Source organism: Nycticebus coucang, chromosome 3 (genome assembly GCF_027406575.1).
Source record: "Nycticebus coucang isolate mNycCou1 chromosome 3, mNycCou1.pri, whole genome shotgun sequence".
NCBI classification, from domain to species: domain Eukaryota; kingdom Metazoa; phylum Chordata; class Mammalia; order Primates; family Lorisidae; genus Nycticebus; species Nycticebus coucang.
This window is the reverse complement of record NC_069782.1, coordinates 160,986,967-161,010,072: the sequence shown is the minus strand read 5'-3', so window position 1 is coordinate 161,010,072 and position 23,106 is coordinate 160,986,967. Positions and strand designations below refer to the sequence as shown.

Genomic DNA, 23,106 nt, shown 5'->3' with positions numbered 1-23,106 from the left:
TGGCACACAGCCCTGGGGTGCCCCAGGTATGGCAGGGGACTTAACAGGGAGCTGGTAGGTGCAGATCAGAAGCCCACACCTCAGATTTGGGGGCAAAACCTGCCAGAGCCCCTGCAGTTCTGCCGGCAAAAGCAAGGCCCTTGTGACTGTGATCACTGTAAAGAAATTGTACCCACTGCTGGGTTGGACACAGTGGAATAAATGGGACAATCTGGGCCAACACAAGGGGTGGAGACCACAGGTCACACTGACCCCTGGGGTTGGGAGTCCCCTTCTTCTGATGACAGTGCTGATACCCTCACTCTATACCCCCAGGGTCCTCTCTGCACCTCACGCTCAGACCCCATCCACTTCCTGCCATGTCACTTGTCTTATACCTGGGAATTCCCCCTGCATACACGTTATCAGACCTCTCCCTCCCACTCTTGCTCAGGGTCCCATCCATACCCTCCACCCTAACCTGGGCCCAAGGGACACCCCTTGCACAGAGTCCAGTCAGGCTGGCCAACTCCTGAGGCCAGAGAGCAAAGTGTGCTCCTCCATACTCCCCCAAGCCTCTGTTGGGAGATGCTCCAACTGCACCCCAGAACCTGGTCACATGTCCCCAGCACTGCAGTTCTCTGCAGAGGCCCTGTCCAGCCTCTCTAGATATTGCCCTGTCACCCTCATGGGGCTTCTTGTCCAAAGGAGGCGTCTCCAGTCCATCTACATGCACAGGGCAAGTGGACAGAGCAGGGTTCCCTTCCAACCCAGGGCATGGAGGACAAGAGAAGGGGTGGAAGATACTAAGAGTAGAGATTGGGTCCACATCGCTCATGGGGCCAGTATCAGTGATAGCTTGGCACATGGCAGGGCAAACCTGGAGGAAGGTCAGAGGACAGTATCACTGGACAGAACTGATAGAGGAGGGACAGGTGAATGGTTAAACTTGGTTCTTACTAGGTTACTGACATCAGAGGGGACATCAGGTCAGGTCTGGTCATGGCTGGGAGAGTCCTGGTTGGGGACCTGGGTGGCCAGTCAGAGAGGGTGGTGGGGGTATGCCACCAGAACAGCCAGAAACAACACAGATTCCAGTGTCAACCCTCCAGCTGAGCAACAAACCCACCACTCCCACTAATGCATTTTCTGTACCTACAAAGGACATGTTCTCAGGTTGGAACATTAGAGAGCAGCCAGCAGGACCCCTCAGACTAGAAGGGCAGGATCAAGAAATAGGAATAGTCCAAGGGGCTGCCTCATGGGAAGACCCCTATCCTCTCCTTCCACCCCACAGCTAACCAAACCTGAGTACAGGGGATGGACTGAAAGCACACAAAGCCCCCTTAGACTCTGAGGACACCATGAGGGTCCATTTTCCAATGGGAGGTACATAAGGGTACAGAAGAGAGAGGGGACAGAAGAGAACCTGGGCCATGGTAGCTTCTGATCAGTGTCCCTGCAGTAAAATAAGGACCAGCGAATGAGTTCAAAGGGAGTTTAATAACAGCTGTGTGAACAATGAGGACAGTGAAACCCCAGCCTCCTGGGTATATCCCACTCCCCCCACACAAGGTCAGCTTAGGATCATCATGTCCTGGGGCAGGGCCCACTGTGGTCTTCCATCCCAGCCTGAGCTTCAGGACCCCACTGGCGAGAAACCCAACCTGCGTGTAAAGGGAGACACCCAATGGGATCCTCAGCAATTTCTCAGAGCCCAGTTCTCAGCTCCTGGTTTCTGGCTGCAAAGCCAAGCCAAGCCAGCTGCAGCGGGACAAGGGTGGGCACATGGCGCAGTGAGAGTGAGGTTGTTTCTCACACTTGAGTCCTCCCCCCACTGTCTGCTCAGGCCCCTCCCTCACAGCGAGTGGGATCAAGGTGCTAGGCGGACACTGCACACCTAAAGAAACCCAAATAAAAGACCTGCCACCTCCAGACTCCACATCGACCCAGGGGAGAAGCCATCCCAACAAACAGCTTTGAGGAGACAGCAAATATCCCCACGCCGCAGGGCTGAGACGGGAGTGAGAGTCACTACACAGGAGAAGCAGCTCTCAGGGCTTTAAATGTAGGCGCTAGGTAGAGCAGAGCCCCCCACACAGGCGCAGTACAGCAGCCACAGCACAGAGGATGCCAGGGCGCACAGGTGCACACCGGTCCAGCTCAGCAGCACCCCCACTGCCTCCTCCCGGGGGCGGTCCTGGTCCTCAGGCTCAGGCTCTGGCTCTCCCGCATCGTCATACTCCTCCTCCAGGACCTGGTCTGTGGGTGCTGCGGGCCCTTCAGCCTTCTCCCCCGGGGGCATGGCTCCGATGTCCTCATAGACGCCCTCACAAGATGGGTGCCCCGACATTCTACAACCTGCAAAGCCCACACCAGACCTAGGACAAATGCTCCTGCAGTCTAAGCCCATTCTGCCTGGCCCCTCTGCTCTCTCGGGAGTGCCAAAACCCCCAACCCCTGTGCCAACAGACCCCACAGAAACAAAGACCCCTGAACTGGGATGCAGATTCCCAAGCACCAGGAGCCTCAAACCTTGGGCTAGGCCTTGTTGGTCGCTACCCCTGAACACACCAGGGAGAGCACCCACTGTACATCCCTCACAGGGATCAGGGGATCCCTTAAACCTGTTCTCAGGCCAGGCAGCCCTGGAAGTGTGTATTTTCTTCACTGTGCCCATCCTGGGAGCAAAGCAAGAATGAAACTCAGGGTCCTCGGGTCTCCAAAGCTCGTGGCTCCACAGAGAGTCACTGAGCACTTGCCATGGGCAGTGACGAGGACAGGCAGGGCCTGTGATGGCTGGAGTCACACAAAGAATCCTCCCCCTCCTCCCCACAGCCTCCCCATCCCAAGCCCGTGCTGACCACACCTAGCCACAGCCACCTACCCTGGCAGGCTGCTCTGCAGCGGCACCACTGAGTTCCCAGGAACAGGGAGACCAGTCCCAGGAGGACACCAAGGACCAGGCAGGCAGTCTCCAGCAGGGCCCAGGCCTCAGGGGCAGGTGGAGGGGCCAAAGGAGGGGCTGTGGGGGGCACACAGTGAGAAGCAGGGCTGCCTGTGTCCCTGCGCTGCCTGGGGCATTGTGACCCTGGGTCTGAGGCCCTCAGCCTCCCAGGGAGGGGTGGGGCACTCAAGGAAACTGGCCTCTGTGCTGCCTGGACAGGCTGCTCCTCTCCCAGAGAGAGGGACCAATCGGACCAGGTAGAGGGCCCAGGTGGGACAAACCAGGTGTGTAGACCCAGGCAGTAGGCACAGGAGGAGGGTGCAAGTGGAGGACTCAGGGAAGAAACTCCAAGTATCTGGGCCCAGGGAGAGGGGACAGGAGGGCACCCAGGGCACAGCTGTCTCTTATTGTCCTGACTGCCCACTGTGCTCATCTGCACTTTGGATACAGAACTACAATGTCCAAGAGGCCACAGCTTACCAGAGCCAACTCCCACCCCCAGCCACCAAGGGCAAGTAAGACCCCACAGAAGTGGCTATGTGGGACCTATGGCCCCTGTTCCCAAAACAAATGGGGGAATAAGGAAGGAAGGAGAGTTTTTCACCGAAGAAGGGGGTGTCCTCCTCACAATGGTCAGAGCTGGCTCCTCTGGGTCACAGCCACACAGGAGGTGTGGAACTTGAGAAAGAGCCACCTACCCCTTGGCGGCAGCACTGTGGTCCCCAAGTCACTTACAGGTAAATGTAGGACCTAAATGCCAGGCTGTGGAGGATTCCTCCACACTGAGCAGCACAGACCCTCACCTGGGTGTCCAGAGCAGCCACACGGCTCCACTCAGCCTGAGCCCACAGGACTGGCTGAGGCAGCCTTGCCAGGGCCACTACACAGCACCACACAGGAAAAGCCTTGGGCCATTCTCCTTCCTTCCCTGTTCCCTAGCGTGGGGAATCTGTGTAGGGAAGAGGGCCTTAAGTCCCACATAGCTACTTCTGTGGGGTCATATCTCAGGTGGCTGGGGTAGGGATTAGCTCTGGTAAGCTGACGCCCCTTGGACACTGTAGCTGTGTATCCATAGCATCGCTGAGGGTACTGGGCAGTCAGGAGGGGTACACGTCACTCAAAGGGATTGTAGTGGGCACCCCATAACCACACTCACCAGAGCAACGTACAGCCGCATCCTCCTTGTGCGTGCAGTCTCCATGTCCCCACGGCTCAGCCTGGCACTCACTCAGGGACACCTCGCTGCCCCGGCACCCCACCTCATCCAGCCACACGGGTCCCGAGCCAGAGCCAAAGGCGGCCCCCCACAGCGCATTCACAGCCGGACCACAGCCCAGCTGCCGGCACACGACCTCCGCGTCCGCCAGGTCCCAAGAGTCGTCGCACACCGAGCCCCAGGAGTCCGCGTGCCAAAGCTCCACGCGCCCAGAGCAGCTGTCCGAGCCCCCGCGCACACGCAGCGCTCCCTCCTCTGGAGAAGGGGGCTACGGTCACTGCCAGCACCAGACCGGGATGGGGACGAGGACAGGGAGGACAGGGGGCTACCTGGGCAGCTGAGTGTGGATGAGCAGTTCAGGCTCTCTCCAAGGTCCTGCGGAACTTCTGCCTTTTCTGTTTACAAAAATAGGACCCATTCTTTATTTGCGAGCCTGGCGGCTTACAGTTTCTCAAACGTTTTTCTTTTCTTTATTCTTTCTTTCTCCCAAATAGAGGATTTCTGCTTGCTAAAGAAGAACGCTCTCCCTTTAAGCAAGGGACACCACACAGGCTGACTACTACTACTACCTGCGAGGGGTGAGGTGGGGGACGTTCCCTGCGCAGTCCCCCCCACCCCCCGAGGACGCCCAGGAAGCCCCGACGTCCTGCTTCCCCACCGGGGAGAGCTAGGAGTCTGAGGTGATTCCGGATGATCCCCACTCAGCTGAGAGCCTCAGGGCACGGACGGGACCACCACCACCCATGTGGTAAAGGGAAGGCTGATGCTTCCTCCCTCTGGAAAAGGGCCCTGCAGCCAACCAGGTGGGAGGGCCCTCAGCCAGCCCCCACCCGCACACATAAGCCCCACTCACCTGCACACAGGACCCACGCTTCCTCTCCGCTAGAGCAGGAATCCGGGTCCCAGGGGGCTGACGGGCACTGCCACACGGACCGATCATGCCTGTCCCTGCACTGAATGGAGGCCAGCCAGCGAGCCTCGGGGCCAGGCCAGCTCCCTGCCCCAGCCAGCAGCTGGCCTTGGGACCCACAGCCCAGATGCTCACACAGGAGCCCCAGGGAGGCTGCATTCAGGGTCTGGCAGACCCCACCCCAGGTCCCGTTGTAGAAAACTTCCAGCCGCCCTGCACACGGTCCGCTGTGGTTCCGTAGCCTCACATCCGTGAACTCTGCGGACAGAGAGGGCAGTCAGCAAGCCCAGCTCTTGGTGTGGGTGGGGACGACAGGGTGGACGGGCCGCACCGACCTGAACAGAAGACCCCAGCGTCCTCCTTGTGCCCGCAGTCGTGCTGGCCCCAGGCCCCCGATGGGCACTGCCACAGGGCAGACTCTTGGCCCTGGCATCCCAGTTCATCCAGCCAGATGAGCCCCGCGCCGGCCCCAAAATGGGCCGCCCCCGGGGCGCTGAGGGCGCGGCCGCAGCTCAGCTGCCTGCAGACCACGTGCGCGTCGCGCAGGTCCCAGGCATCATCACACACGGTACCCCACGCTCCCCGGTGGAACACCTCCACGCGCCCAGCACAGCGGCCCGGCCCTGCGGCTAGCCGCACCCGGAGGCTCCCTGCAGAGAGACCGACTTCAGGGTTGCCCGGCCCGGGGGCGAGTGGAGGGGGTGGAGAGGGTGAAGGTGAGGGTGAGATATGGGGTTCCACACTCACCGGAACACACGACGCCCGCGTCCCGCGAAGTCCCCGCGGTCTCCCGCAGGGACACAGACAGGTTGCACTGGCCCAGGCACGTCTCGCTGCCCAGACAGCGCACGCGGCTCAGCCCCACAGGGATAGCCCGGCTCCCAGGAGCCGGCGCGTCATAGGCTCGCTCGGCGGCTCCGCACCGGATCTGCCCGCACACTACGCGTGCGCCGCGCACATCCCACGCATCATCCAGGACTCGGCCCCACGTGCCATTCAGGGAGACCTCCACGCGCCCATCACAGTGGCTCTGACCATCCCTCAGCCTCAGGGCGTGGGGGAGACCTGCTGAGGGGTACATGCTGGGGCCGCAGCGCATCGGGGGACTGACCACCACCCCAGGAAGAACCCGTCCAGTCTCATCTCACCCTTTGCCTCACAGCCTTGAGGCCGTACCCACCTGAACAGACTGTGGAAGCCGAGTTTCCTGGGGCACAGGCAGGGGCCCCCAGAGTGCTTGCTGGGCAGCTGAACAAATGGGGTTCTGTCCCCTCACAGTGAAATACGTCAGGCCAGATGGGAGCATCCCCATCCCCAAAATGGCCTCCTCCCGGCGTGGCCACGGCATTGCCACACTTGAGCTGGTGGCAGAGCACGGTGGCATCAGCCAAGTCCCAGTGGGCAGCACAGAGGGGTGCCCAGGCTCCCTCCACCTGGAGTTCCACGCGGCCCTCACAGCTGCTGCTGCCGTTGACCAGCCGAAACTCTGGGGGAGAAGGTGCAGGCAGTGTGGTTCCCAGACCCTCAGACATGCTGTGCTTGTTTTTGATGCCAAACACAGCCCACACCCCAGCCTTGGGAGGTCAGAAACCGGCAAGAAAACAGCACCGCCCAGTGATGTCACCAAAATTGGGCTGGGGAGCACCAACATTCATCCCTCCACTAAAGCATTGGGAAAACCCTCTCGATCAACTTTGTCAGTTTTCTGGAATGTAAGCAAACACAACAGGGGCTCTAACGGAAAGAAGTTGCCAAATATGGGTCCCACACAAGCAGGCAGTGCATTGCCAAGACAGAGTTTACACACCTGGCTAAGCAATGGGGGAGGGACCCAACACAGAATTGATGCACAAAGCCTGGGAGAATAATATGCTCCTCTAGTCAGGAAGAGCTATCTCTTTCAGAATGCTGGCTGACCAGTAAGTATGCTAACTGAGCAGAGACTCCCAAGGCCACAGGACAAAGAGTTTAGTGAAGCTGCTGAACAATTAAGTACGGTAACTACAAGCCTTGATGGGGAGAATCCTGATTTCCAAAGTTGCTACACTATAATGTTCAAATTTTCCAGTTTTATGTTTTAAAATATGAAGCAAACACCAAACCCAAAAAGGTACAGCTATTCACAGAGCAGAAAAACAATCAAAACCAGCCCCAAAGGAGCCCACTTGTCTGACTTACTAGAGGAAAGCATCAAGTCAGCTGTCTCAAATATGCTCAAAGAGCTAAAGGAAACCATGGTCAGTGAACTAATGGATGCCAGGACAACCATATCTCGCCAGATACAATATCAATAAAAGGACAAGAATTTCAAAATGAAAGAGCCAAAAGAAGCTCTGGAGCTGAAAAGCACAATATCTGACACTGAAATTTTTCTCAAGGGGTTCAAAAAAGGAACAATCAAGGAACTTGAAAATATGTCAATCAAGATTATCCAGTCTGAGGAACAGAAAGAAAAAATAAAGAAAATTTAATAGAGCCTCAGATTTGTAGAACACCATCAAGCATACCAAGTCCTGAAAGCAGAGGAGAGAAAGGGACAGAGAGAACATTTGAAGAAATAATGCCAAAACTTCCCAGATTTGATGCAATGCTCAAATCTCAGATTTGATTCAATGCCTGAATCAAAATATCCTTTGCCAGCGTTCTGGAATGTCTCCAACAGAGAGGAACGCAGAGGAAGAGGAGGTTGCTGAATGTTTGTTCAAGAAGCAAGGAGTGACCCCAGGGAGAGCTGCATGTGCTCCCCCATGACCCACTTCCTTTATCCAGCCAGAGCTCTGGGGAGCAGAACAATATCTCAGATCTCACTCCCCAGAACTCAGGCGCTAATGCACCTGGTTCTTAACGTGGAATTGAGGGGAAAGCCTAACTGTAAGAACCTGATCTGATTCAATTTGTGGAGATAATCATATTGAAATGCATTATAATCACTAGGTATACAGGTGTATTCAAAGGAAATTAAGTGAGTATATTGAAGAGTTATCTGCACTCATGTTTACTGAAGAGCTATTCATCCTAGCCAATGCAACCTAATTGTCCATCAAGGTATGAACAGGTAAAGAAAATATTACACACACACACACAAACACACAAATATATATACATATTTATAGTATCTAATATAATTCTATTTAGCCTTAAAAAGAAACAGAAATCTTATAATTAGTGACAACATGGATAAACTTAACATTATGTTAAATGAAAGAAGCCAGGCACAGAAATGCAAATACTCCATGATTTCACATACATGGAATCGAAAAAAGTCAATCAAACTCATAGAAGGAGAAAGTAGAGTGATGGTTACCAGCTGCTTCCTGGGGTGAGCTGTAGAGGGGCTGGGAAGGGATTGGAGCGATATTGTTCAAAAGACACAAAATCTTGATCAGACAGGAGGAGTAAGTTCAAGAAATCTATTATACAATATGGTGACTATAGTTAATAATAACATATTGCATTCTTGAAAAATGCTAAGGGAGTAGATTTTAAGCATTCTCATTACAAATAAATATGTGAAGTAATGTTTGATTATAAGCATTTGATTATCCATTCCGTAATGTATATAAATAACAAAACATGACGTCCTATATCTTAAATATATATAATTTTTGTCAATTTAAAAAATAAATAATAAAAAGATTAAGCTAAAACTATTGCTAAATTGAAAAATATTAGAGAAGTTTAAAAAAGAAATACATTATAATCAAATGTGAAAAGACAGAGTATTAAAAGCAACAAAGTAGTGATTTGTCGCATACTAGGGATTCTCAATAAGATTGAAAGCCAATTTCTCATCCAAAATTATGCAGCCAGAAGTGAGATAATATATTCAAAGTTCTGAGAGCCAAAAAGAAAATAAAGTCAAACAAGAATTGAAGGACAGCTATACTACACTTAAAAATGAAGGAAAATTAAGACATTCTCAGACAGAATTTGAGGGAGTTTATTGCTAGTAGACCTGCCCTACAGGAAATACTTAAAGCAAGTCTTTCCAGTCGAAATGAGAGAGCACTGGATAGTAACTTAGCAACTTGAAGCCATATGAAGAAATAAAGAACACTGGTAAAGATAACTACATAAGTAAATATGAATGCCAGTTTTATTTTGTTTGAGGAATATAACTTCTTTCTCCCCTCTATGGTTTAAAAGACAAATGCATAAATCTATATTAAAAGGCATACAACATATAAATATGTAATTTCTGGTAACAACATAAAAAGGGATATGGAGCTACATAGGAGCAGAATTTTTGTGTATTTTGAATTTTTGAAGCTAAATTGGTATTAATTCAAACCAGATTGTTATAAATTTAAGATGTTAATTGTAATTCCCAAGGTAACTCTAAGAAAATAATTTTAAGATATACTGAAAAGGAAATAAATAGAAAATAAAATGGTACACCAGAAAACAATCAATTAAACACATGCAATAAAGGAGGAAATGAGTGACAAAAAGATATGTATAAGACATACAGAAGTACTTTGAATGTGAATTGATTAAACTTTCCAACCACAAGGCAGAGAGAGGGGCAGAAGGATTTTTTTCAATAATCTAATTATATAATGTCACAACAGACTCACTTTAGATCCAAAGACACAAATAGATTGAAAGATAAAGGATAAAAAAGATAGTAATGGATTGCAAATTAACCAAAGGGTGGACAAAGAACAAGAAAAAGTAATACAAAGAGTAACCGAAAAAGACTATAAGTAAAAATATTGAGACCCAAAAAAGGTGATTATATATTGATGGAAGGAAGGGTCAATTCATGAAAAATTAATAATAATTTAAAACACATATGAAACCATAGAGTCTTGAAATATAGCACTGTATATGAAGTAAAAATTGTTGAAATTGATAGAATAAGTGGACACTTCCATAATGACAGTCAGAGGCTTAGATATCTCACTTTCAGTAATGGACAGAATATCTGACAGAATACCAATCAGGAGACAGAAAACTGGATCACCACTGTAAACCAACAAACTTAACAGACACATACAGAAAATCCATCAGCAGAATATGCGTTCTTCCAGGAATGCATGGATAAAATTCCACAAGGATAGGCTATATGCTAGGCCACAGAACAAGTCTGAATAAATTTTAAAACACTTAAATCATGCAAAATATCTTTTTAAAATCTTTTTTTATTTTCTCTATACATATACATGTGTTTATTTGGTTTCCACTTTTTGCCTTAACAAAATTAAAAAGGCTTAAAATTTAGTAACAATAACAATGTTTAAGATAAGGACTAGAAACAAAAACCTCGTAAAGAACAAACGAAGAGGGCGGTGCCTGTGGCTCAAGGAGTAGGGCACCGGTCCCATATGCCAGAGGTGGCGGGTTCAAACCTAGCCCTGGCCAAAAACCAAAAAAAAAAAAAAAAAAAGAACGAACGAAGATAAATAGATTTAGAAAAGAAATCAGACAATTGCTGCAATAAAATATTGAGCAATAATAATAATAATGCAAAAAAGGTAACATTCCCATTGTCAGGTAAGAGCTTGTGTACCACAGAATGCTTTGACTCAGAGGTTCAGTATGGAGTCATCAGTTACCTTCTTCTTAGTTCATGCAAAATATCTTTTCTGACCACAATGGAATGAAACTAGAAATCAATAACAGAAGGAAAAAAGGAAAGTTCCAAGCGTGTATAATTTTAAAAACAACTCTTAAACAACCAATGAGCCAAAGAAGAAATCACAAAGGAAATTACAAAATATTTTGAGATGAATGAAAATAAAAATATAACATACCAAAATTGTGGAATTAAATGAATGCAGAGCTCAGAAGGAAATGTGTAATGGAAAACACCTACATGAAAAAAGAATGAAGGCCAGACAAGGTGGCTCACGCTGTAATCCTAGCACTCTGAAAGACCGAGGTAAGTGGATTGCTCAAGTGCAGGAGTTCAAGACCAGCTTCAGTAAGAGTGAGACCCTGTCTCTACTAAAAATAGAAAAAACTACCTGGAAGTTGTGATGGGTGCCTATAGTCCCAGCTACTCAGGAGGCTGAGGCAGGAGGAGCACTTGAACCCAGAAGTTTGAGGTTGCTGTGAGCAACTCTATTCTATTCAATATTGTGTCAAAAGTTCTAGCCAGAGCAACCAGATAAGACAGAGAGAGAGACAGAAAGGAAGGAGAGAAAGAAAAAGAAAAAAGAAGAATGAACTCAAATCACTAACCTAACTTTATATCTCAAGGAACCAGAATAAATAAGAGCAAACTAAACCCAAAGATATTAGAAGCACAGAAATATAAGCATTATAGCAGAAATAAGCAACATAGAGAATAAAAAAGGCATAGAACCAATGAAAGTTTAAAATGGTTCCTTAAAAAAAATTTATAAATGACAATTCTTTAGGTAAAAACTAAGAAAAAAATGAAAGATTCAATTTATTAAAATTAGAAATAAAAGTGGGAACATTACTATTGGTCTTACAGAAACATATATATATATATATATATATATATATATAGTGAGAATACTATGAACAATTACATGCCAACCAACTAGATAATACAGATGAAATGAATAATCTTTGGAAAGACATAAACTACCAAAACTGACTCCATAAGAAATAGATCATCTGAACAGACTTATAAGAAGTGGAGAGATTAAATCAATGATCAAAAACATCCTGACTTTATAGAGATCTTTCACATCTTTTGTTAGGTAAATTCCCAAATATTTCATCTTCTTTGGCACTACTGTGAATGGGATAGAGTCCTTAACTGCTTTTTCAACTTGACTATTGTTGGTGTATATAAAGGCTACCGATTTATGGATGTTGATTTTGTAACCTGAGACGCTGCTGTATTCCTTGATCACTTCTAGGAGTTTTGTAGTAGAGTCCCTAGTGTTTTCCAGATACACAATCATATCATCTGCGAAGAGCGAAAGTTTGATCTCTTCTGACCCTATATGGATACCCTTGATCGCCGTTTCTTCCCTAATTGCGGTGGCTAAAACTTCCATTACAATGTTAAAAAGCAATGGAGACAATGGGCAGCCTTGTCTGGTTCCTGATCTGAGTGGAAATGATTCCAATTTAACTCCATTCAATATGATATTGGCTGTGGGTTTGCTGTAGATGGCCTCTATCAGTTTAAGAAAAGTCCCTTCTAGACCAATTTTCTTGAGTGTTCTGATCATGAAGGGATGCTGGATATTATCAAAAGCTTTTTCTGCATCGATTGAGAGAATCATATGGTCTTTGTTTTTTAATTTGTTTATGTGCTGAATTACATTTATAGATTTACGGATATTGGAGCTGGAACATATTCTTCTTAGTAAAGTATCTCCAGAATGGAAGAAAAAGTACCCAATGTACTCAGCCCTGCTAAGAAACTAATTTGGGGCTTTCACATGAAAGCTATAACCCAGTTACAACCTAACAATAGGGGGAAGTGGGAAAGGGAGGTGGGGGTGGGATTATACCTGTGGTGCATCTTACAGGGGTATTTGCAAAATTTGGTAAATGTAGAATGTAAATGTCTTGGCACAGTAACTGAGATAATGCCAGGAAGGCTATGTTAACCATTGTGATGAAAATGTGTCAAATGGTCTATGAATTGAGTGTATGATGCCCCATGGAAAAAAAAAAAAGAAAACACTTTCTGAATAACTGTGTTCCATGCCATGCTGGGAAGAGGCAAGGAGATGTGTAAGCAGACACAAGATGGCTAGAGTTTTGCCCTCAAAGAGCTTACATCCTTTTCAATCTATTGATGTCCCCAAGACAGTGGTTCTTTTTGAAAGTTAATTTCCACTTTGGTTACAACCAAAATCAATGTATGGTGCCCCGTGATCATACTAATGTACACAGCTATGATTTAATAAAAATAAAAATAAAAATGTGTATACCCTGTGAAATAGAGAGTAAAAAAAATAGTTAAAGTAGCTCCCCCCCAAAATAATCCTGACAATGAAAGGTCAGGGGGCCAGAATTTTTCACTGATGAATTCTACCAAGCATTTAAAGAAGCATTAATACTAATCCTTCTCAAAATCTCTCCCAAAATAGGAATGGCCATTCATTCCTATTCATTTATATGAGGTAAGTGTTGCCCTGATAACAAAGTGTTGCCCTGATAACAAAGCCAGACAAAGACATCACAGAAAAACTATAGGGCAAAATCCCTGAAAAATATTGATGCAAAAATCTTCCAAAAATACATGCAAACAGAAAGCTATAGCACAGTAAAAGAATTATACACCATGACCAAGTAGGATTTATCTCAGAAATACCAGGGTGATTCGACATATAAGAATCAATCAATGCAATACACCACATTAATAAGATGAAGAAAGAGAACAATATTATTCTCAATTGATGCAGAAAAAAGCATTGGACTTAAATGCATATCCTCTCATGATTAAAAAACTCAGAAAATTAGGAATACAAGAGAACCTTGTTAACATGTTTAAAGGACATTTACCAAAAACCTGCAGTTAACAGCATACTCAAAAAAGTCTGAATCCTTTTTCCCTAAGATCAGGAAGAAGATAAGGATGCCCACTGCCACCATTTCTACTCAATATTGTGTCAGAAGTTCTAAGCAGAGCAACTAGATAAGAAAAGAAAAATAGGCATCCAGATTAGAAAGGAAGTAGTAAAACTATCTCGATTTGCAGATGGTATGAATATATAGAAAGTCCTAAAGAATCCACAAATAGTTACGGCATCAGCCACATACACCAAGGGTGGTCAGTGCAAACCTAGCCCTGGGTCAGCTATACAAATACAACAAAAAAATAACCCAGCATTGTGAGAGGTGCCTGTAGTCCCAGCTACTTGAGAGGCTGAGGCAAGAGAATTGCTTATGTCCAAGAGTTGGAGGTTGCTGTGAGCTGTGATACCACTGCACTCTACCAAGGGAGGCATAGTAAAACTCTGTCTTAAAAAAAAAAAAGAATCCACAAATAAATTATTAGAGCTAGCAAGTGATTCCACAAAGTTGCAGAATACAGTATCAATGCACAGATATCAGTTATTTATATGATAGTTTATTTCTATACACTAGCATTGAACAAACCAAAACAGAAATTAAGAAAAATTTTATTTACAATAGCATCAAACAATAAAATAAAATGCATAGGAATAAATACACCTAAGGAAGCACAATCTTTGTTCAACTGAAACCACAAAACATTGCTAAAAGAATTTAAGTAAGACTCAAATAAAGAGAAAGATATCTCATATTCAAAGACTGAAAGACAACATTGTTGAGATGGCTACACCACCCAAAGTGATCAATGCCATTCCTATCACAATACCAACAGCTTTTTATTAAGAAATAAAAAAAAAATGATCCTCAAATTCATATAGAATGGCCTAAATCATATAAAAAGAACAAACTTAGAGGACTTTGTTGATTTCACACTTTCTGATTTCAAAACTTACTACAAAACTACAGTAATCAAAACTGTGTGGTACAGCATTAAGTATAGCCATATAGATCAATGGAACAGAATTGAAAGTCCAGAAATAAACCCATAACCATATGGTCAATTCATTTTTGAAAAAAAAAAAAAAAAGTACCATTACCACTCATTGGAGAAAGAAAAAAATGGTGCAGGAGAAAGTGGATGTGCACATGCAAAAGAATGCAGCTGGTCCCTTCCCTCCAGCATATACAAAAATTAACTCAAAATGGATCAAAGACCCAAATATAAGAGCTATTTTATAAAACTCTTAGAAGAAAACTCTTCATGACCTTGGATTTGGCCATGGTTTTTTGGATAGGACACTAAAAGCACAATCTACAAAAGAAGGATAAGTCATGCTTAATCAAAGTCAAAAACTTTTACATATCACAGACATTGTCAAGAAAGTAAAAAGACAACCTACAGAATTCAAGAAAACTTTTGCAGATCATAATGTGGCTAGACACAAACGGACACACGTGGTATGACTCCATGTATATGAAATGTCCAGAGTAGGAAAGTCCAGGGAGTCTGTGCAGAAGATTGGGTGGGGCGGGGCGGGCGGTCGGGGAAATAGTAACTGCCTACTTGTTACCGGTTTCCTTTGGGAGTGATAAAAAATGTTCTAGAACCACATAAAGAATGTAGGTTGTGAACGTACTAGATAAATACTACTGAATTTAACACTTAAAATGGCTAAAATGATGAATTTATGTTGTGATTTTTGTCGCAGTAAAAATGAAAAGGGAAAATAAAAAGTAGGAAGGAGCGTTTAAATTAGAGCCTTTGATTTGTGGGAATGAACACGTGTGCCTGTGCCTGCTGGTTCCTGAGCTCCCCTAGAGGCCCTGAGCCCCGGACCCTGTGCACTCCCTGCAGCCGCAGGAGGAGAGTCTGCCCGCGTTTCCATTCAGGGGATGGCGGCGATTGGGCTGGACTCGGACCTGAGTTCTGTCCCGCCCGACCGCCCACCGACCCTCCGCCCTGGATCCCACATCGCAGTCCAGGGCCCCCTGGAGCCTGCGGGAGACTTACTTTCCCCTGAGCACGTGAGCCCGGCGTCCCGACTGTGCCCGCACTGGCTCCCAGGACCTCGCGGGCAGTGGAACAGCAAAGATTCGTTGCCCACACAGCGGAAGGCCTCTGTCCACACAAGCCCGGAGCCGCGGCCAAAGCGGGCGCCCCCGGGCGTGGACATGGCCGCCCCACACCGCAGCTCTCGACACACCACGTGAGCTGTGGCCAGGTCCAGGTCTGCGTCGCATACGGTGCCCCAGGTCAGGCCCCGCTTCACCTCCAGGCGCCCAGAGCAGGGGTGCTCGCCGCCAGCCAGCCGCGCCTCGGTGTGTCCTGGGGGCAGATGCTGGACTGGAGAGACCACAGCAGGACCGTCTCCCTGCCAGCCTCTGGGCTACAAGGGAGGATCTCTGCAAGAGGTCACAGGACTCCCTGGCCACCCCCAGCCCCTGGACTGGGAGCGAGGCCCCTCCCACCAGTCAGCATCTCCCTGGGGTCCTCACCTGACAGCAAAACTCACTTCGCCCCTGCCCTCTGGGGAGACACAGGTCCCCTGGGAAGTTTGCCAGGGGTACATGAGCCCAGCCCCCTCCCTCACGACCCCCACCCCCACCCCAGGCTAGATGGGAGCCTTGAGCAGAACAGCCAAGACCACAGGCCCCAACAGGACACAGTTCAGACCTTTCCTGGACCACTGCATGGTGAGAATGCAGAAGCATGTGGACGCCCCCCCTCAACCCCCACACTGAGGAGGGAAACTTCCGCTCACACTGGGGCTACACAGGGGTAGATGCCATTATTCCTTGTGTTCATGTGAGAAAACTGAGGCCTGCAGAAATGGCAGGGTGTCCCTACCTGAGCACACCACATGTGTGTACACTGGGAGGTCACACTGCTCTAGAAAGTTTAGGTTCATCTTGCAGTTGAAGATGAGGGACTCCGTTCCCTGGCAGGTCACCAACTTCTGCCCCTTGTCCCCAGGGTCCCCTCTGTGGTGAGCTGTGGACCATTGTAAAGCAGAGCCACACCCCATCTGTCTGCAGAAGACACTGGCCTCTTCCTTGTGCAAGTCACACCTTAGGACAGAGCCAGCTGGATTCACCACTTCAGGGACCCCAGCACAGGGGCTGCCACCACCGCCCAATCTGACTTGTTGCATGGTACCATCTGTTGGCACAGAGAAGAAATCTGGCTCTTGGAATCCTCACCCTTGGCACATGTTCAGGGATTCAATTCTGACAGCCTCAGCCTGACTCAGCCTCCACGGGACCCTCACAGTTTATCCACCCTGTGCCTGACTTCCCCATAGGTGCTCCGGGGCGCTAGAGCTGTTCCTCCTAGGATTTCTGGGTCATAGCAGGGCACAGAGAGTGGCACACAGGAGCCACTGCCATGAGCACCCAGATAGGTAACTTGCATTGTGACAATACTGTGCTTTCTGCACAGCTAGGGTGTGGGGGGACCCCAAGGAGTTTCCTGAGGTGGCCCTGATGATGGAGGGAGACAAAGGAAAGCACAGCTTGGATAGCTGAGTTTAGAAACCTAGAGACCAACATTAAAGTGAACAGGAAGGGGGTCCAGGCTGGGAGACAGGCAGGGAAGCCAGAACCAGTTTCCCAAAAAGCAGAGAAGACCCCTTGCTGTGTTGTCCTGCAGCAAAAAGGAACCGTGAGGAACCCAAGCTCCAAAAGGGGCAGGCATTCACATCTGAGCCAGACCCTCCCTCCTACCCTGCGGGCTTGCCTCGATGCGTCCACAGCCTGAGGATGGAGATCCAGGGACTGGAGGGGCTCAGGGTCTCCATCTTACCTACCTGAGCAAGTTATCACTGCCACACACTGGCACTCACAGCTGCTCAGCGGCCCCCACGCCCCCAGGGAGCACTCCCAGAGAGAAGCTTCCTCACCCTGGCAGTGGGCACTGTCCAGCCAGGGAGGCCCTATCTCTTGGGGCCTCAGAACATACTTGGAGGCTGATAGTGCAGGGCCACAGCCAAGCTGTCTGCAGGTCACTGATGCCTCTCCCATGCCCCAGTAGTCCCCACACACAGGGCCCTGCTGGCCCAGGTACTGCACCTGCAAGAGGCCCTCGCAGCGGTTTCCACCACCCAGGAGACTCAGGGACTCCTCCCCAACCAGGCCTTGAGGGACAAGAACAAAGGATGGTGAAAGAAGATTCTGAGAATTCAGAACTTTCACTTTCAATCAAAATTCCCACCTTTATCTCAAATTCCCATACCATTAATGCTCTGCATTTTGATGGCATCAAAACGGTTTCTTCAAAGAAGTAAAAGTTGGCAAAAATGTGCACAAAGAAACTGGTAACTAGGTGTGTCCTGTGTTGTGTCATCCCCTTCCCTCCTCCCCAAAATGTCCTGCACACCAGGGGACTCTGACCCACTAGGGCCCTGTGGACAGTAGCACACACTCACCAGGAGGGAGGGTCCAGCAGACCATAAGCAGGGGCCACAGTCCCAGTGAGCACAATGCCATGCCTGGTTGCATCTGCTGCTGTGGTGCCCCAGGCTGGCAGTCTTGGGGCAGGCACATGAGTTCTGTCCCTGAGCAGGTGGACTCCGACTTGATGTGACACTTTCTGAGAAGGAAGCCTCCCCCCCTCAGTGCCCTCACTGCCTCCCCCCATATCAGAGCCACCATCTGTCACCTGTGCCTGAGGCCATACAGCACCAGCAGTGGGTGTGTAGTGAGGCTGGCTGAGCTTCTGCAGCTGGTGCCTGACACAGTCCCAGATGCAACAGAGACCAACCAGGAGCCCATTCTCAGCAAGGCCCTCGTGGCCATGGTGCTGAGACCAGGGCTGGCAAGAAAGGGATGGGCTTTCTCTGCCTTATACAAATGATGTGGCTGATAACCTAAGGCCTTTCCAAACTCCATGTGAACAGAGAGACTCAGCAATTTGATCAAAATCCTGAGAAACTCACATTCTCTGTGACTAGCATTTGCAAAGGGTACATACCTCCCTGTGAGAATGTGTGTCTGTGGTGTGCAAGTCACCTGGTTCAGGTTGGTTAAATAGACTAAGGAACATCTATATAATGAGATACTTGTCTGCCATTAAAATTATGGCTCAAATGTTTTATTTATTGACGTGCCAATATAAAAAATACATAGAAAAAAATTACACACAACAATACACTTTGTAAATAATTTCTTGTCTTTGCTAATAAAGTTCTCAAAGGATACACTCCATAATGTCAGAAATATTAATTGCTGGGAGGTAAAATGTTGGATAACTTTTTATTTTCTTCTTGTACATTGTACATTCTAAACATTCTAAAGTGAAGAATTTTGTAAACAAAATAATTGCAGTAAATGAAGAGATAGCCCCAGCATAGGCTACATAGTTTGTGAGATTCAGAGTAGAATGAAAATTCAAGGGCCGTCAATGAAAAATTATTAATAATTCAGGTGGTGACACAGAGCATTAGTCTTCTAAGCATGTACACTAAAGTCAGCATGGACATAGCTGAGCTGTCAGCCCAGGAAGTGGATGTGGGGTGGAGGTGTGCAACATTACAGATGGGGCAACAGAAAGAAATAGCACAAATGGAGACCCTCACCACAGCCACAGCCTTCCCTCACACCTCAAGCCCATGCCCACCTCAGCCATGGCCCAGCCCCAAATCACTAAAACCAGTCCGCAAGGCACCAAAGTCATCTCTCATGGGACCCCAGAAGTTTGTTTTACCTACCTGATGTCTAAAGAATTTGCTGCAAATCCAAATGACAATTTAAAGGATTTCCTTCCCAAACTTCCTGGAAGGGAAGCATTAGAAACACTCCTACTGAGGGCTGGTTTGAGGTGGAGTTTCCAAAACTTTCAGAGAGGTGAAGAGAAAACAAGCCAGGGAAAGGGGGAGGGGTAAAGGAGAATGTGGCCCCTAATCCCCATCCAGGAAGAACACCAGAGGCAGGGCCAGAGGACAGGACAGACAGGGAGGCAAAGAACCACAGGGTCTTCTGTTGTCTGGGCCCCCAGTGGACACTTGGCCTTTTACTGAGATTAACTTGCCCTGGTCGCAGTTTCCACATTGTTCTCCACAAGACCTAAGCACCAACATCACATTGGCTACGGCCTAATGGTCCACATGGGTCTGCACTTCATACAACATACATGATTTGATGAACAGGTAGAATCCTGTCTGACTTCCAGAGACACCAACAACATCCCTGCATTTGCAAATATGTCAGTCTTCTATGAGTCTGCTTTCCACCAGATCACCATGAAGGGTCCACTCTCCCCACCATGAGGTTTCACTCCCCACCATGAGGGTCCACTCCCCACCACGATGGTCCACTCCTCACCATGAAGGTCCACTCTCCACCATGAGGGTCCACTCCCCACCATGAGGGTTTACTCTCCACCAGGTCACCATGAAGGTCCACTCTCCACCGTGAGGACCCACTCCCCACCACAAGGGTCCACTCCCCACCATGAGTATTCACTCTCCACCAGGTCACCATGAAGGTCCACTCTCCACCATGAGGGTCCACTCCCCACCACAAGGGTCCACTCCCCACCATGAGGGTTTACTCTCCACCAGGTCACCATGAAGGTCCATTCTCCACCATGAAGGTTCACTCTCCACCATAAGGCTTACTGTCCACCAGGTCAGCATGAGGGGTCCCTATCCACCACAAGGGTCTGCTGTGCACTAGGAGAGTCCATCAGGTCACCATAGCATCCATTCTGCATCAGGACACCATGGGGCACCATTCTTCTTCAGATCACTAATACTTCCACATATGTGCAAACCTACTCCACACCCACACAGGAACAGGGATGGTAGGAAAGTATTTCCCAGAGAGGATGTGATCTTATAGGTATGCTCGTGGGTGTGTATGGTCACAGGAGATTTGATCATGGTGAGTGTGGTCCTGGAACTTGGTCACGACTGAGGGTAGGTTTGGATGGATATGCTTGTGGAGGGTGTGTTCACAGATGGGTTCAGTGAGAAAAAGTGGTCCTAGTGGGTTCTGATCAGCAGCAGGAAATTAGTGAATGTTGCTCTAGGAGGACACTGTCACAAATACACTGGCTGCATCATCAGAGACCAGCCTGTGCTGGGATCAAAACCAGGACAGATGACAGAAATGAAGAAGGTGAGGCACAAACCTTCCACTCAGGCAAGACAAGCTATGCTTGAACATCAGAGTGACCACAAACTGCTTTGACGGAGAACCACACCCATGACTCAGAACTGTGAACAAAAGGATGAGCTGAAAGCACACAAACCCTCCCCCGCAGACTCTGAGGACACGGCAGAGGTCCATTCTCCAATGGGAGGTACATAAGGGTACAGAAGACAGAGGGGACAGAAGAGAACCTGGGCCATGGTGGCTTCTGATCAGTGTCCCTGGGGTAAAATAAGAACCAGCGAATGAGTTCAAAGGGAGTTTAATAACAGCTGTGTGAACAATGAGGACAGTGAAACCCCAGCCTCCCAGGTATATCCCACTCTCCCCATACAAGGTCAGGTCAGGATAATCATGTCCTGGGGCAGGGCCCACTGTGGTCTTCCATTCCAGCCTGAGCTTCAGGGCCCCACTGGCGAGAAATCCAACCTGCGTGTAAAGGGAGACAGCCACCGGTTCAGCTCAGCGGCACCCCCACTGCCTCCTCCTGGGGTGGTCCTGGTCCTCAGGCTCAGGCTCTGGCTCTCCCGCATCGTCATACTCCTCCTCCAGGACCTGGTCTATGGGTGCTGTGGGCCCTTCAGCCTTCTCCCCCGGGGGCATGGCTCCGATGTCCTCATAGATGCCCTCCCAGGATGGGTGCCCCGACATTCTACAACCTGCAAAGCCCACACCAGACCTTCTAGGACAAATGTTCCTGCAGTCTAAGCCCACTCTGCCTGGCCCCTCTGCTCTCTTGGGAGTGCCAAAACCCCCAACTCCTGTGCCAACAGACCCCACAGAGAACAAAGACCCCTGAACTGGGAGGCAGCTTCCCAAGCACCAGGAGCCTCAAACCCTGGGCTAGGCCTTGTTGGTCGCCACCCCTGAACACACCAGGGAGAGCAGCCACTGTACATCCCTCACAGGGATCAGGGGATCCCTTAAACCTGTTCTCAGGCCAGGCAGCCCTGGAAGTGTGTATTTTCTTCACTGTGCCCATCCTGGAAGCAAAGCAAGAATGAGACTCAGGGTCCTCGGGTCCCCAAAGCTCGTGGCTCCACAGAGAGTCACTGAGCACTTGCCATGGGCAGTGACGAGGACAGGCAGGGCCTGTGATGGCTGGGGTCACACAAAGAATCCTCTCCCTCCTCCCCACAGCCTCCCCATCCCAGGCCCGTACTGACCACACCTAGCCACAGCCACCTACCCTGGCAGGCTGCTCTGCAGCGGCACCACTGAGTTCCCAGGAACAGGGAGACCAGTCCCAGGAGGACACCAAGGACCAGGCAGGCAGTCTCCAGCAGGGCTCAGGCCTCAGGGGCAGGTGGAGGGGCCAAAGGAGGGGCTGTGGGGGGCACACAGTGAGAAGCAGGGCTGCCTGTGTCCCTGTGCTGCCTGGGGCATTGTGACCCTGGGTCTGAGGCCCTCAGCCTCCCAGGGAGGGGTGGGGCACTCAAGGAAACTGGCCTCTGTGCTGCCTGGACAGGCTGCTCCTCTCCCAGAGAGAGGGACCAATCGGACCAGGTAGAGGGCCCAGGTGGGACAAACCAGGTGTGTAGACCCAGGCAGTAGGCACGGGAGGAGGGTGCAAGTGGAGGACTCAGGGAAGAAACTCCAAGTATCTGGGCCCAGGGAGAGGGGACAGGAGGGCACCCAGGGCACAGCTGTCTCTTATTGTCCTGACTGCCCACTGTGCTCATCTGCACTTTGGATACAGAACTACAATGTCCAAGAGGCCACAGCTTACCAGAGCCAACTCCCACCCCCAGCCACCAAGGGCAAGTAAGACCCCACAGAAGTGGCTATGTGGGACCTACGGCCCCTGTTCCCAAAACAAATGGGGGAACAAGGAAGGAAGGAGAGTGTTTTTCATCAGAGAAGGGGGTGTCCTCCTCACAATGGTCAGAGCTGGCTCTTCTGAGCCACAGCCACACAGGAGGTGTGGAACTTGAGAAAGAGCCACCTACCCCTTGGCGGCAGCACTGTGGTCCCCAGGTCACCTACAGGTAAATGCAGGACCTAAGTGCCAGGCTGTGGAGGATTCCTCCACACTGAGCAGCACAGACCCTCACCTGGGTGTCCAAAGCAGCCACAGGGCTCCACTCAGCCTGAACCCACAGGACTGGCTGAGGCAGCCTTGCCAGGGCCACTACACAGCACCACACCATGAAAAGCCTTGGGCCAGGTCCTAGGGACCTGGCAGTACAGGAGGGGTATGAATATCCAAGAGGGACTGTCATGGCAGCCTAGAGCAGTTTGAGGTCTGATATTTCTTTGTTGATTTGTCTAATCCTGAGAATAGGATTTGCACTCCCAACTGTTATTATATAGGGGTTTATTGCTCTCTTTGGCTGTAGTATCTGCTTTATAATCTGGATGTTCCAATATTGGGAACATAAATATTTACAATTATTAAATCCTCTGGCTGAGTTGATACCAATGTCATTATATAATGACCTCCCTTGTCTC

The 23,106-nt window shown here is 49.0% G+C and overlaps 1 protein-coding gene across 1 annotated transcript; it reads right to left on the bottom strand.

Annotated features, from left to right (window-relative positions):
- Positions 1 to 1,486: 1,486 nt before the first annotated feature.
- Positions 1,487 to 18,064, bottom strand: LOC128582423 (scavenger receptor cysteine-rich domain-containing protein SCART1-like). The gene is made up of 12 exons (XM_053586333.1): positions 17,931 to 18,064; positions 16,355 to 17,639; positions 15,518 to 15,832; positions 6,233 to 6,538; positions 5,800 to 6,117; positions 5,388 to 5,702; positions 4,996 to 5,310; positions 4,472 to 4,537; positions 4,083 to 4,397; positions 2,867 to 3,004; positions 2,134 to 2,340; positions 1,487 to 1,646 (listed from the first exon to the last, which is right to left on the bottom strand). Exons 2-12 carry the CDS (start codon positions 16,656 to 16,658, stop codon positions 1,570 to 1,572), a joined length of 2,676 nt encoding a protein of 891 aa, XP_053442308.1. The 5' UTR covers positions 16,659 to 17,639; positions 17,931 to 18,064; the 3' UTR covers positions 1,487 to 1,569.
- Between the last annotated feature and the right edge of the window lie 5,042 nt (positions 18,065 to 23,106).